This window comes from Macrosteles quadrilineatus, unplaced genomic scaffold (assembly GCF_028750875.1).
Source record: "Macrosteles quadrilineatus isolate MER2022 unplaced genomic scaffold, UCM_ALF_1.0 Scaffold_1__1_contigs__length_201487025, whole genome shotgun sequence".
Lineage (NCBI taxonomy): Eukaryota > Metazoa > Arthropoda > Insecta > Hemiptera > Cicadellidae > Macrosteles > Macrosteles quadrilineatus.
Window position 1 is genome coordinate 196,541,605 of NW_026542594.1, and position 14,349 is coordinate 196,555,953.

Below are 14,349 nucleotides of genomic sequence, written 5' to 3' on the forward strand. Positions count from 1 at the left end.
ACATTGTAATAAACATTAGAGTATTATATTGTCTGTGGTCTCACCCTTGATTTTACACGCTTTATCATTGTACATTTATTGGTACCATAAGTTTTAAACTACTACTTCTATTTGATTTCAACAAATGAAACAAAACTTGTATTTTTTTAGTATATGGAATCATCTGGTGCAAATAACCAAAGACGGAAACAAGACTGTCATCATCACAACACATTACATTGAGGAGGCGAGGCAAGCTCACACAGTAAGTATTTTGACAATCAGCTGATTAGTAACAATATCTATATAAGGATAATCCGTCATCTACAAGACCAGGACCTTGGCTGGAACAGTAAAAAAGAAGGATTATCCAAGTATCAGTATGTTCAGGATCAATTTATGCTGTTTCCGTCATTCCAGGAGATATTGAGGAGTTTGCTGCGATCACAGATAATGACTATAAAGTTTCTGTGAACATGAGAGACAATTATTATGCCCCCGCCTGTTCGGGAGGTGTACAATATTTTGCCACAATAACTGTACACAATTATAATGTATCCTTTACTGCAGGAGATGTCCTAGATTTGGCCGCAATCGCAAAGAGTTGTAGGGTGACGACGGTAACGTTTTCACGGATGACACTGATATGTTTCTGTTACTGCTAATCATATTCAGGGTTTGCCGCAATTGCGGAAAACGATGATAATGTTTCTGTGTTCTTGCGGTAGATAAACAAGATTTTTGCCACAATTGCAGAAGACGATAAACGTTTGAAACTAGAATTGATTGTTTGTTTTTCTCCAGATTGGTCTGATGCGAAGCGGTCGTCTTCTGGCTGAAGAGTCTCCACAAGTCCTGCTGTCCATGTACGGCTGCCAGAGTTTAGAAGAAGTATTCCTCAAACTGAGTCGTAAACAAGGAAATGAAGCAGCTCAGGACGTCAACCTGACCAACAACATTTCTCTTGTGAGTAAATACAATCTTAGAGTACAGTTGAACCTCGTTAGTAAGAACCTCGATAAAACGAATTCCTCGATAAGACGAATTTTTTTTAATCCCCTTGACACTTTCATATAGGTCAATGCTAAAAACACCTCTATACAACGTAGTAATTAAGTTAAAAACCTCCATAAGACGAATTTGTTTGTGACATGGGCTAGGACTGATTTACCTCTATACAACGAATATTCTTAGCACAAAACCTCTACAAGACGAACGTGACCTCTATAAGACGAATTTATCATAATCTAAACCTCCATAGTACGAAGTTTTCAAAACAAACAGAAGCTTGTCTCAACATGAAACCCCCACCCATCCGTCCTCCTTCCTCAGTCATTGTTTGGAGAAACCTTGGAGCGAGGAGAAACCTCTATAAGAAGAATAACTGCAGCATTAAACCTCGATAAAACGACCCTCTTTATTAAGAATACCTCTATAGTACGGATTTTTCCCGTACCCCTTGAAATTCGTCTTATAGAGGTTCAACTGTAATCTGAAATTCTACTATTAACATCAAAGTATTATTAAATAACATTGACATTTCCTATCTATAATTCCTACTTATTATTTGAAGGAGGTGGACAGTATTTTGATGAATTTTTTTCCAACTTGGTTTCTCGAATTTACCATATACATTGTATTTATTACTCATGAACTTCAAGTTAAAACTTAATTTTTCAATTTTGGGTATACGGGAGTTATTACATCAATAGCTCTTTCAGTTGTTCGATGTAGATAGAATATTAATTTCAGCGTTATATTTCCTTGGCATAAGCTTTTCTATCTCGCCACTCATTCTACACTCATCTCCATTCATACTTGGCTTAAAATACCTACCGTTGTACGGTTTCCATTTCAGATCAAAGTATAAGTAAGTGAGTACCTTTATAGCCTCTGTACCCACAAATCCCTCGGTAAACGTATCCCTCCAATAAAACATTAAGCCCCCTTACCCACAATCATAGTATGTTTTCAATCCAAGAACTCTATGATACATTTTCTCAATCGTTACAACTTGTAGTGCAATTAGTGATAGTTCAGATTTTTACATAGGAAAAAAACGAAAAGCCTCCGAAACCCAAAGATGAAAATTTAGATACAGTAAAAACGGAGAAGATGAACGAAAAGCAGAAAGAGGCAGAGGGTTTGAGTGATATAGCTACTGCGTTGCAGAAAGCTGTGCCCAATATAGATCAGGAGGTTAGTTGGCCTGGAGTGGGTCTGAAGCGTGAAAAGCTTTTTTCCGTTTTTCTTTTTCGCAAAAGTTTCGGGTGTACATATGTTTGTTGCCTTTATGTTTTAGCTTAGTGGTGTCTGTTTTTCAGCTTGAGTTTGCAGTGGTAAAACTTTACTTGTGGACAAAATTTTGACAAAATATATTTGGATTTTTTACATTTTGTGCCAAATGATTATTGTTTAATAAAAACGATTTTGAAACTCACTGTAGTAAAATTAAAAAGCCATTTCTGAAGAAGCTTTTGTGATGCCTCTAGCAAAACAATATATATCGTTTTTCCTACCAAAGAACTTTTGGATTGCTTTTGTTTGTTGGAATTTAGGAAAATAGCAAATTGTCTTGAAATTACTACAAAGAATTTTACCAAAGGTATACAGTACTAATTTTCTATGCAGAACATAACCAACTGTGAAGTAAAGAAACAAAAGGAGTTTACGTTCATCTTTTGTAAGTGGTAAGGTAAAAATCATGAATCTGAAGGTAATTTCATAGTGTTTTCAGGTTCTATTCTGGTTTCTTCCATACAATTCATTATTTGTGTGGGTTTTTTGTGTGTGAAGCTTGCGTTATTAGGATTCAATTTGTTTTTGTGTTTCCTTACTTGTTTTTCCAAACGTAATCGAGTCTCATTAGTGATTTTCCATTTAACAATGTTTTTCCTAAAATTCCAGGCAACTCTTCAGTGGAGTAAAAAAGACGAACCAGTTTATGTGACGGAGGAGAGTGGAGGAGTTATAGGACTCAACTTTAGCCAATCCAAGGAGGTTCTGATCACCGACAACGCCAATGGACAATATGATGTGAGTCGGAGAAAATATATGTACATTACTTACTCCTAGAGAAAATTAGGCTTCACCTCATGTCTTTATATCGTGTAAGAACTACTGACCAAACTATGTTAAACTAGTTTTTTGAGTAATTCATAAAGCAATCACAAAACTACATAGAAAATATCTTCTCTCATAGTGCTCTAGATATTTAAATTATTACAGTGTCTTTGGTATTTGAATAAATATTTTGGTATGGTAGATAACTCTTAAGGTGAGCTTATCCAAGATGACCTTAATCTCCAAAGACTCTCAATTACCTAGGAATGTGTGATCATTTGTATTTTCATTTGTTGACTTTAGGGCTTTGCCGAAGCATTCAAAGATAAAAGTGAGCTTTGGGAGATGAACATTGATTGGTCGTCACAGACACAATTAGAAAACCCACAATATTTCTATTTCAATCCCATTGCAAAGCATATGTAAAGCAACTAGTTAATAAATCATTTTGCCAACTTCTATTTATAAAATTATCTTTTCAGCTCGGCCAAGGCAGTAGTGAGGCTTTGCAATGTGAGGACTGCTCCGACTTTTGCTGCAACCTCACGACCAAAGGAAAGACCAAGGCGCTACTGCAGAAGAACTTCTTGAGAATGTGGAGAAATGTTGGGTACGTAGAGATAAAATGTTGAGAATAGTTTGCTACTTTACTGGATGAGGAATAAGTTGGTTTTGCCATTGGCTTTTGGTTAGTAGGCTAGGTACTGAAGTAGACATCCCATCTATATAAACCAGCTGTCACCATAAAAGATGCAATAGCTTGCAGTAAGTTGTCCATCAGTTTGGCTTTGTTAAAAGTCTGAATATTCAACAAAAATCTGTAACTTACATCAGCGGAATCTGTTGACAATCATTAGAACTCAAAATGAGAAAGAGAATATAACATCTCATGTATCATTTGAGTTCAGTAAGATGAAACATTGTTTTAAGTGTATACCTGTCTGCTTTTATCACTTGCCTTTCTTATTTTTGTGGGTTTCTACAACCTCCACCCCTAGTTTCCTTACATTTCTAGCTCACTCCCCAACTTAAAGTTGGAAGTGGTACACATTCCCGTGGTCTTCCCTATCTCTGAATGTTCATTTTATCTTGGAAGAGGCTTTTTACTTAACATGTTGTAATTTAATTGAGAAACATATTCTGTTCCTAGAGTGATGTTGTTCATCTTCGCACTACCTGTTATGCAAGTAATTCTCTTCTGCCTCGCTATTGGTCGAGACCCAACGGGACTGCACATCGCCATCGTCAACCACGAGATGGATTGGGAGACTAAAGACTGTCCAATCCTACCGGGCTGCAACCTAACCTACTTGAGCTGTCGATACGTCAAACACTTACGGAACGATACTATGATAAAGGTAACTTCCGGCTAAAAAAGATTCTTTTCTCTAGTTGTACTCGAATAGATGAGAAGATTTTGTAATTTTTTACAGTAAACTATTCTGTTTACAGCAAATTTAGTTACAGAAAATACCTGATGGTTGTCCGAAATTGATTGAAAACATTGATGTAAAAAAACATAAGTCACCTTCACTAAAGTAAATTATCAGTGAAGTTCCATATCAATATTCAATGTAGAAAATATATTGATGGAAATACCTCGGTGTTTAAAAACCATTGTCATTTTTGATGTTAGCCTCCGGATTACGTTGAATATATAAATTGATTTAAATATCTGCTTCTAGTAATCCAAAAGTCGCAATTTCTGTCACGCAACTAGTTTCGACTTCATACAGAAGTCATCCTCAGGCGTCCAGTGGGTGTCAAAATAATCACTTCATCAGAAGGTCGTCGATTCGCATGGTACATTCACACACAAACACGCACACGAACACGAACATAGTCACATAAAAAAGGTACATTTACAAGGATAATAATACTAATTAATGGTAACTTGAAGATGATGCGTCACGACCGGGTGAAAGTAGCATCTAGACTCCACATTCAAGTCTAGATATAAATATAGATTATAAGGGGGGGTAACCAAAATATTAGCTAAGAAAAGCTTCAATCGAGCTATAGACAACTGATATCCTGCCTCCAGGATTACTATTTCACGCCGGACTTAGCTGTTGAAGCGGTAGAAGTCGGAGATGCTTGGGGAGCCATATACTTCACGGAGAACTTCACTGACGCCCTCGTCGCCAGGATGGCTCTTGGCAAAGAGGCTGACAACGAAACGCTGGACCAGAGTGAATTGAGAGTTTGGCTAGATATGTCAAGTAAGTTTGCTGCTTAGTTATTTTTCTACCTTAACCTTATTGTTGATGAGCCAATTGTAATTAGAGTGGTCATGGTGTTCATGGATGAAACAATTTTATCATTTTATGTTATCCAACCATGTTGATACATTAGCTGTATCGTTACAATATTTATCGATTGAACTTAACACGTTCGCGGCGGGACGTCAAATGGCGGGCGTATCCCCAGTGCGGCGCAGCCCTCAGTGTCGAACAAACCTGATTGCCGCGTTTCCAATTTCGGTCTGACGAATAGCAAATAACGTGCTAGGATGTCCTGCTTTACAACGAGAGTCGACGTAGTTTGCTTAACACCCACAGATAGTAGCACTGCTTGGAACGTAGCCGGTCCCATTAGAATTGTATTGCCAAATGGAGGGAAAAAGACGGGACAAAAAGTAGATTTTTGAGATTGCCAGACGGGGATTTTACGGGGAAATTTACTACCAACCTACACCACAACAAAATACAGTATACTATTGAGCAGTGCTGTGCGAGTTTTCAAGTTTCTAGCTCTAATCCTGGCTTAAAAATAAATCATTTCGTACTGCATTGCAGCTTGGGAGCGATCGCACCCACCAGGATGGCATTAGGGTTCCGTATCGCTCCCATGCCGCCGCGAACATGTTAAAAAATTTTTTTTTCAATTAAACACATACTGGTAATACAGGCTGGCCTTTAGATTTATCAGGGCTGCTTTTGCAAATGCAGAGGTTACTTTTAACCTCTGTTTGTTGGGGGCACAAGCAAGAGAGAAAAATTCCTCCTTAATGGAGAAAGGAGGGGACGCAATTATATCTCTGGCCCAGAGCACATTACTGTATTTGCAAACCGCCGGCCTGGGATTTACTTAATATTATTCAGGTCTACAAAAGCTTCAGATAATCATCAAGCTAAATTAAAAAGTTTTTGGTACTCAATAAACATTGATTTTTGTTAAAATAACAAAAATCAACTGGTTAAATTAACTTAACTGGTTAAATTAATGTGAAAGATCCAACAATCGAGGAATAGGGTTCATAAGTTGACTGGCATGATTACGGGTTGAATCTAATATTATTTTCAGTGATCTGACATTTTTGGTGATCCAACAGCCAATTATTCCAACGGAATCAGCATTGACTGGATACTGAAATTGTATCAATAGTCAAAGCTATTAGTCTCAAATTATGTTTATAGTTGGATTACAGTATTATTAAAATGAACTGTATATATTTGTAAATATACTTGTCTAGTTTAGATTTCAGCTGTGACCATTGTGACATTTTTATTTCTCAACACTTATTATGGGTTTCAGATCAACAGATTGGCTTGATGTTGAGTAGAGATCTACAAGTAGCCTACCGAGACTTTGCGCAAGAGTTACTTTCTGACTGCGGCAACAATCCCAAACTGGCTGACATTCCGATACAGGTGTGGTAAAAACATTGTTAACAACGGTATCAGCAATCTGACACATACTTTCTCCCATTAGCTTGTCAACAAAAACAACCGTTATCATGGGTGAACGGTGGGAGTAACTATGATATTTTTGCAAAACGATTTAAAATCACAAAAAGTTGCAATAACTTTGGAACTGCAATTTTTACAGCAATGAGGGTTGTACCATTTAATTAAACATACTAGATTTATAATTTACAAAAATATAACGTTTGTTATTTCAAGTTTTCTAGCTGAATAGTGTTACGGTACGCTAACTAGTTTCATCTAACAATTAATTCAATTTTAAGGTAATATATTTTTAGAGTACTGTATTTGTTGAATGAAATATAAATTAAAACTATCATTTCAGTTCAGAGAACCAATTTACGGCAGCAATGATCCAAGCTTCACAGATTTCGTCGCACCAGGAGTTATTTTAACGTAAGTTTAATTGATTAGATACATTTTAAAAATGGAATGTGTACTACCTAGGTATTATCAATACTGTGTGAATATAAGTTTTAATTTTAGTTTCCTTTTGGTCTCTCTTTTTAGGTACATACAATTTTGGATTTATTGCTGTGAAAAAAATAGTTATAAAAACCTAGTGACATATGTAACTTCCTTTTTTGTTATTTTTCCGGAGCTGTCATTTACCAATTTGTTAACAATAATTTGAATTTTTTTAAATGCCATTGCCTTAGAGCAAACTGCCTTTAATAGAAATAGCATCAGCGGGTTTGGCAAAAGTATGAAACCTCTCTTAACTTTGATGGGTTACACCAGGAAAACTTAACTCTGCATACCCAAGATTTATCCTAAGATAAGATAATTTAGCCAACGTTTAAGAAGAGTTACGGGAATTAATCACAAATCAAAACAAGCTTTCCACTTTACAATAGGATGACAAATCTACTTGCATCTAATTTAGTTTTCAATGTGAATATACATAAATAGCTCCTCTTTTGAATGAATCTGATGTGTTTCAGAATTGTTTTCTTCTTAGCTGTTGCTTTGACGTCGTCAGCTCTGATCATTGAAAGGATGGAAGGTCTACTGGACAGAAGTTGGGTTGCAGGTAATTTTGTTACACATACTTCCTTAAAACCTTTGATCCCTTTTAAAATAGAGATTGTAATGTGATTAGCTCCTCGGGAGTTAGCTAACGTAGATTTCTTCATAAGACTTAGATCCCAGACCACTGTACTCTTTTGTTTTATGGTCCCCAGAAGCCGAAACAATTGGTCGAAATTGTTATTAATATATGGCTGATTTAATTAAACTTGTTTCAAATTTGGTAAAAACCAGCCCTAGACGCAGTCATTGTAAGAGGGGTTATTTAGGGGCATAAAATAAGTAGAAGTAGAGCTCCATTACGTTGCTTTTCAAAAGATTATTTTGATTTTCAACTTTTTTAGTTCATTGGTTCATTACATTTTTTTCCACAGGTGTGACTCCGGTTGAGATTCTGTTTTCCCACGTCATCACTCAGTTCGTTGTCATGTGTGGACAGACGGCTTTGGTCCTGATCTTCATGATAGTAGTGTTTGAAGTCGAGTGCAAAGGAGATATTTTCTTGGTCATCATTCTCACCATTCTTCAAGGACTCTGCGGAATGTGCTTTGGTAAGCTCTTCACTTAATAATGAGATTTTAACACGTTCGCTACCGAGCGACGCACATTTGCGTCGGTCCGGTCACTCCTACAGACCAAAAGGAATGATCATGACGTTGCTTACAGACCAAGTGATATTGGAATAAATAACATTGCCGACAGACCAAGAGAGAAATATCGTTTAAATGGATTAATTGACTTCATATTAACTTAAGTGAATTAGTAAGCAATAAATATTGTTTTATTTATCGTTTTGAGCAAATTTTAAAACGCCGCATATATGTGTCGTTCAGTCTATTTAATGAAATCCGGTTAAAAAGATGGGTTTTCAGGCCTAGTAGACCTATTGCGTTTCATGATCAAGCTTTTACACAAACAAATAAAGAAACTCCACTAAACACTTACTAGCCAAAACTCCAAAGGCTAGAGCGTTTACATCTGTTCTGTGATGTCGCGGAATACACAATGTAAACAAAAATGTTGCCAACTGTTGTGTGACGTCATATCCACAGACCAAGCGACGCACATTTGCAGCAGATATCCCTCTAGACCGATACGATAAAATCAGGGCTTTAAAATAGACCGTTGCTAAGAAATATGCTGCTTAGTAACATTAGAACACCGACGCAAATGTGCGTCGTTAGTCTATTTCAATGTGACCAGCTGACGCAAATATGCGTCGGTGGTCTATTGTGAGAAACGAGTCGACGCACAATTGCGTCGCTGGTCTATGCGAACGTTAAATTCCATATAATTGTGGTAGCGAACGTGTTAATCTGCAACTTTTGTGTAGTCTTCAAAGGTAAAAGACTTGAGGAACAATCAATTTACACATCACTTTAAGTTAAAATCAATCTTAATGAAGTATAAACTTCAGTGACAAGACCTTCAAAAGCAAGTCACCCTAAACAGCTTTTTGTGATTGAGGTTGTTGCAAATCTCAATGAAGTATATCTTAATAAAGAGTCTTGATAAACCATTTGCGGTTTTTTTAGAGGCACATTCTAATGTTATGTGATTTTCAGGTTTTGTGATCTCCGCAATTTGTGAGCTGGAGAGGAACGCTATCCAGCTAGCCCTCGGCAGCTTCTACCCCACTCTGCTTCTCAGCGGTGAGTTGAAACTCATTTGTACGAGTTTTTATTTATTCGAAACTCAAAATTCGACCGAGATGTAATGAAGGTTCTTCCCAGTAGTAAAGACAATCTCCAACTACACCTCTTCTTACTAGACAAATCAATTGATTTCAAAGACAAGATGTTTAGGTTGCTGTGCCTTCGACAATGTCTAAACACCTTTCAGAAAAAAAAACTTAAAAAACAGTTAAATACAGTAGTTTTATTTTTTTGCCTTGAAAACTGCTTTGTCAAAACATGCCTAAACGCAAGCCTAGGCCTAGAGTGTCTTTATAAAAAACCTGACATGAAATACCGTACTGAAACCTGAGATATTTTTCCTATGTGTACTGAGTGCAAACCTCAAGATATTTTCTCTACATCTTGTGAGGGAGAAATGTAATTACCATTATTTATTTTCTTGATCACCATGAAAAGCCAACCAGTTTCTATAATCTAGATTTTTATTCCTTTAGATGGCTGAGATAGCTTTCTGTTAAATTTACTCTCTGTTACAGTCTTCCTTCCTCCAAGTATCCTTGCAACTTTTCCGACATCCTAACTTGCAAAATAAACTTGACAAATGCCGTTTCTGTGTTGTCTTAGAATTGTCGTAATGTCTTGAACTCATGTCTCCAGGTGTGATCTGGCCAGTGGAGGGTATGCCGCTGGTACTCCAGTACATCTCTGCGTGTCTGCCGTTGACTCTCGCCACCACCTCGCTGCGGTCCATTCTCACCCGAGGATGGTACATCACCGAACCTGACGTTTGGCTCGGCTTCGTCTCCACCATCACTTGGATAGTCTTGTTCCTATCCATTTCTCTGATCGTCCTCAAGATGAAACGAGGTTAAGTGACAAACGCGACAACAACGGTGCCAAAAACGTGTTCTCGGACCGTGCTAAGCACAGCGTCCGTCAACGGTCGGTCGTTCCGCGACGTGATGGATTTTTGTTATTGAAGTGTTGTTTTTAATCTTTCATCTTATTTACCACTTAATTAAGGCATATTTTTTATTCATCATGGATATGCAATTCGTCTGGAAATCAACTTGGAAAGATCTGAAATAATGTGGTAATTTTTAAATTATTATTGTTTACTGTTGATAACTTTTTATTCTGTGAAAGTCGAAGTAAAAAATTATTATTTTTTTGCTACAGATGAATTAAGTGGCAAACTTTAAGGCTCTTACTTAGATAAATGCAAGTGAATAACTAAGTTTGGCTTGTGTTCAGTAAAACACTGGTCCCGATTTCTAAAATCCTTAAATAGTTACGAATTTATTAGTTTTTAAAGTTTCCATTAAATGGAATTCCTTAGGTTTCATTAAAATACAATTTGGCAAATTTAGCGTTGTATAATTAATATTTGTAGTATTTCCTTTAAATGATTGTTTATTTCATAAATAAATATCAACATTCTATCATTACTTGCACAATTAGCGATGTTTACTCTAAGTCGGAACAAAGATACCTCTATTTTCTTACCAGATCTGTAAATAAATAGTTTGATCGCATCGCCTTGCACTTGCAACACTTATTTCCACGTATCTTATATTTGAACTAAAAGTGTATTTAAGTGATAAAGTGCCTTTAAACACTGTACAAAACAAATTTATCTATATATTGTACGGTACATGTAAAGTTAATTATAGCTATATAGTTAGTAATAGTCATTAGTGTTAACTGCAATTTGCTCATAAAGTTATTTAATCAAAATTTGTCAGCGTTTATACACCCGAGAGTAAATTATTGTCATATTTTGTAAGATAGGCTGGGCAGTGGCAACTTAATGTAAACTTAGTGTGATTCGCTTTACTTCTTCAGTTTGTATTAGACTACAGCTTATGAAAGGTAACATATGCCTTGTCAGCAGATATGCTTTTGGTGATGTGTTTATTTACTTTTTCCAAGTGTTGAAACTATTAAATTACTCGATGGTCGGATTAAGTTAAAAACAAGATGTATTGGATTTTAAAGGTGTTTTAAGGAATAAAGTGTGCACGTTCACAAAATATTAAGTCAATGATCCGGTTGGTCACAAATTAATCATACTTTACTAATGCATTGCGATTGCCTACTGGTACGGTTAATGCTAACTTCCCAAAATTAGGTGCTTAATTGTTGTGTCTTAGATCGCCCAATAAAATTACTGAGGTCACCTCTGTTATCTATTTGACTAGTATCGAGACAGTATTTCTTTAACTTTAGAAAACCGTACAGATCTTTAGGGACAGGCAGTAGAGGTTTTTAATTTAAAACTTTCTATTTCTTTGTTTACGTGACACATATAAATTAGGCCTATTTAACAAATAATTTATTTTTGTAGACAAAAAACTTTCTAACAAAAGTAGAGAAGGAATACATGTTCAACGTAAAACACTAGCATGTTCTGTAAGTCTTAGAATTGCAAGATGAGTTACTGTACATATTTTGTTGATTTTTACTTCCGCCTCCGCTTTTACTTGTCATACAAAGCTGTTTTGAGATTTCACTAGATTCTAAGTACGAATGTAACAAAAACAAACCTAAAATATAGTTCATACGGTTAAATCTTTGTGGTTTAAAAACTCCGGAAGTCAGTTACAACTTTTTTTGTCTCTGACCACTTCTAAATCAGCTGATATCGGAGCTGTGATATCGGAGGTTGCTGGTCTTGCCTGGACGCTGCATATCTGCTGATGAAGCGTATGTTTAAGTTAAAGTCTGACGAGTGAATGTTCCTCACTATCTGTTTTTATGTTCTTATCATTGTATATGTTATATAACACCAATAAATTGTAATTTACAACCGTTTGTGTATTTTGTAGCCTGTTGTATTTTGTATGATAAGGTTTGCTAGTTTGTGTTCTTGTGCATCAAAAAATTATCTTTCATCATTAGGGCCTGAAGCAACTCTTTTCAACAAGAACTCAAGTTTGAAAAATTGTTAACACTTTTTGTTTGTTTGATGCTTGTGCCATTTTCATTGGAGATGTGAAAATAATAGTTTGAGCTAATGCTACTAATATTTGTTCCAAGTTTCAACTTATATTGCGTCACTACATTTGCGCACCCGTTGGAATTACGTGGGTCCATGTAAACATTACACGTTGAAGTGTCCGAAGGAACTTTAGTATAAGAATCAAACGTTGACTTTCTAGGCTTTAAGCACAATATTTCAATTAAATCCATCAATATAACTCCTAATCCATTACAGAAACACCTATCGTTACATATTTACGGTATACGAGAGTTTTGTTACATAATCATCAGGCAGAAAAACACCTGATAACAACTCAACTGACGTCCCTACAGTAGTAAGCTAGGTTTTTAATCTAATGCAAAATCCAAATTGGCAAGACACTACCAACTTGCGTGGTACTTCGCCCCGTCTACATGCTAATGTAAAACCAGCTTTAGTTTACAATTGACAACGATAAACAGTTTTTATCCTCAGCTAAAATCAATGATATAACTGTACCTTGAAACTTTACGTGGAAATTGAGACATCAGGACCATTAAAATGATAATTCAAACAAACATAAAAATCAAAATAAGCATGAAAATCAAACATAACATTATCTTGCTAATGGATACAAGAATTATATTAATATATTACATAAAGATAGAACCTGCATGGATTTGTAAGATCTGTAAATTTGCTAGTTCTATTTAATGCACAAAACATAAGGTTAACAATAAAAAAAATTTGGATATTAAAAGTGTAAAACAAATGATTTTGTTAAGATATAAACTCCGTTTAATAACAACAACAACAATACATAGGTAAAAATATAAAATTTGGTAGCCTATGTACAAATATAATACAGTTAAACTGTGGAATGTTTTTTTTTAATTAAGTAAATCTTTATCAAAAGGAAGGAATCCACGACATTTTGCCGTTCCGCACAAACAGCTGGTTTTACCAATACCACTCCCACCACTTGCGTAATCGTAAGTAATTTCTTCGCCCGCTTGAATATCTCTAACAGAAAACACTGCCAATCTTGAAATCGGAGAATCGATTCTCACAGGGACAATAGCAGCGTTAGGTTGGCAAGAATGTTTGATATATCGACCGATATTACCAACGCATGTAGGATCAACAATGGTTTCGGTTGTAGAATTAACGTAATGTTCTTTTTCACCACACTATGTTTTTGGCTGTATTACATACGTTAATTGGTGGCTGAAAGTTACGTTTTGCTGGCCAGCTGTCATCAAAATTTGGGGACCGAGCAGGTTTTTACAGGCCGGGGCCGCAAAATCAGCTGTCCGCTTACTTACTTAAAACATGAATGCATTTTAAATACACAATCAAAATCCATAGCATTGCAATCGAATTGTGTTATTGTCGCCGTTGCCTAACAACTATTTATTTTTATTTTTGCCGATTCCTCAAATTATTTCTTTACATAACCTTAAAGTTGTAGTTGTGTTGACTATCAGTGTGCATTATTCTAGTGGTGAATAGTGGTAATAAGGTAGTGGTAATAGTGTGGTGAAAAATAGAGTTCTTACCACGGGCCGAAAATGAGGTTTTGCCGGCTCAAGATAGTTTTTAAGTTCGAGACAAAGTCGAGAACTTAAATCGATCGAGATATACTACTAGGTACGAAATATACTATTAAAACAAATATATAGTTAATACTATCATTTCGAGACCGTCTTTTAGCCTCTTCCCTGCTGATCAATTCACCGGCGTACTCACAAACAAAACTACCGCAATCAACAAACACATCCGTTTTCAATCCAAAACCTTTCACATCTGTTTCAAACACTAACAAGTGGCGTCTAGGGCCGAATTGTACCAATCGATTGCCACAGTCCATAGGGCACTTGCAAAACTCATTGCACTCGAGAATAAATGAATTGGAAGATAATTTGTCGTTGTTGAGACGATTGTTTACATAGTTTACGGATCGACCAGAAGT

General features: G+C 36.0%; 2 protein-coding genes across 4 annotated transcripts in view; one reads left to right on the forward strand and one right to left on the reverse strand.

The window, feature by feature from the left end:
• LOC128993477 (ABC transporter G family member 23) overlaps nt 1–12,224 on the forward strand; it is a 112,074-nt gene extending 99,850 nt beyond the window's left edge. For 2 of the 3 annotated variants that reach the window (XM_054417395.1, XM_054417404.1), the window contains exons 6-18: nt 151–244; nt 784–945; nt 2,032–2,178; nt 2,887–3,015; nt 3,525–3,652; nt 4,193–4,400; nt 5,087–5,264; nt 6,580–6,695; nt 7,075–7,145; nt 7,694–7,782; nt 8,153–8,329; nt 9,344–9,430; nt 10,073–12,224. In XM_054417395.1, coding sequence (XP_054273370.1) covers nt 151–244; nt 784–945; nt 2,032–2,178; nt 2,887–3,015; nt 3,525–3,652; nt 4,193–4,400; nt 5,087–5,264; nt 6,580–6,695; nt 7,075–7,145; nt 7,694–7,782; nt 8,153–8,329; nt 9,344–9,430; nt 10,073–10,287 — 1,801 coding nt within the window. In that variant the 3' untranslated portion in view covers nt 10,288–12,224. The remainder of the gene's footprint in view (nt 1–150; nt 245–783; nt 946–2,031; nt 2,179–2,886; nt 3,016–3,524; nt 3,653–4,192; nt 4,401–5,086; nt 5,265–6,579; nt 6,696–7,074; nt 7,146–7,693; nt 7,783–8,152; nt 8,330–9,343; nt 9,431–10,072) is intronic. The other variant, XM_054417415.1, reaches the window with a different exon arrangement.
• A 934-nt stretch (nt 12,225–13,158) lies between these two features.
• On the reverse strand, nt 13,159–14,251 carry LOC129003756 (histone-lysine N-methyltransferase SETMAR-like). The gene is made up of 2 exons (XM_054432055.1): nt 14,008–14,251; nt 13,159–13,567 (listed from the first exon to the last, which is right to left on the reverse strand). The coding sequence occupies exons 1-2, from the start codon at nt 14,245–14,247 to the stop codon at nt 13,268–13,270; spliced, it is 540 nt and encodes a 179-aa protein (XP_054288030.1). The 5' UTR covers nt 14,248–14,251; the 3' UTR covers nt 13,159–13,267.
• Nucleotides 14,252–14,349: the final 98 nt, after the last annotated feature.

Excerpts from the sequence above, each read along its gene's own strand:
- LOC129003756 (XM_054432055.1), bottom strand. The coding sequence starts at position 14,247 with ATGGACTGTGGCAATCGATTGGTACAATTCGGCCCTAGACGCCACTTG. Across the intron at positions 13,568-14,007 it reads CTAGTAGTATATCTCGATCG|TGTGGTGAAAAAGAACATTA; the intron begins ATTTAAGTTCTC and ends CCAAAAACATAG.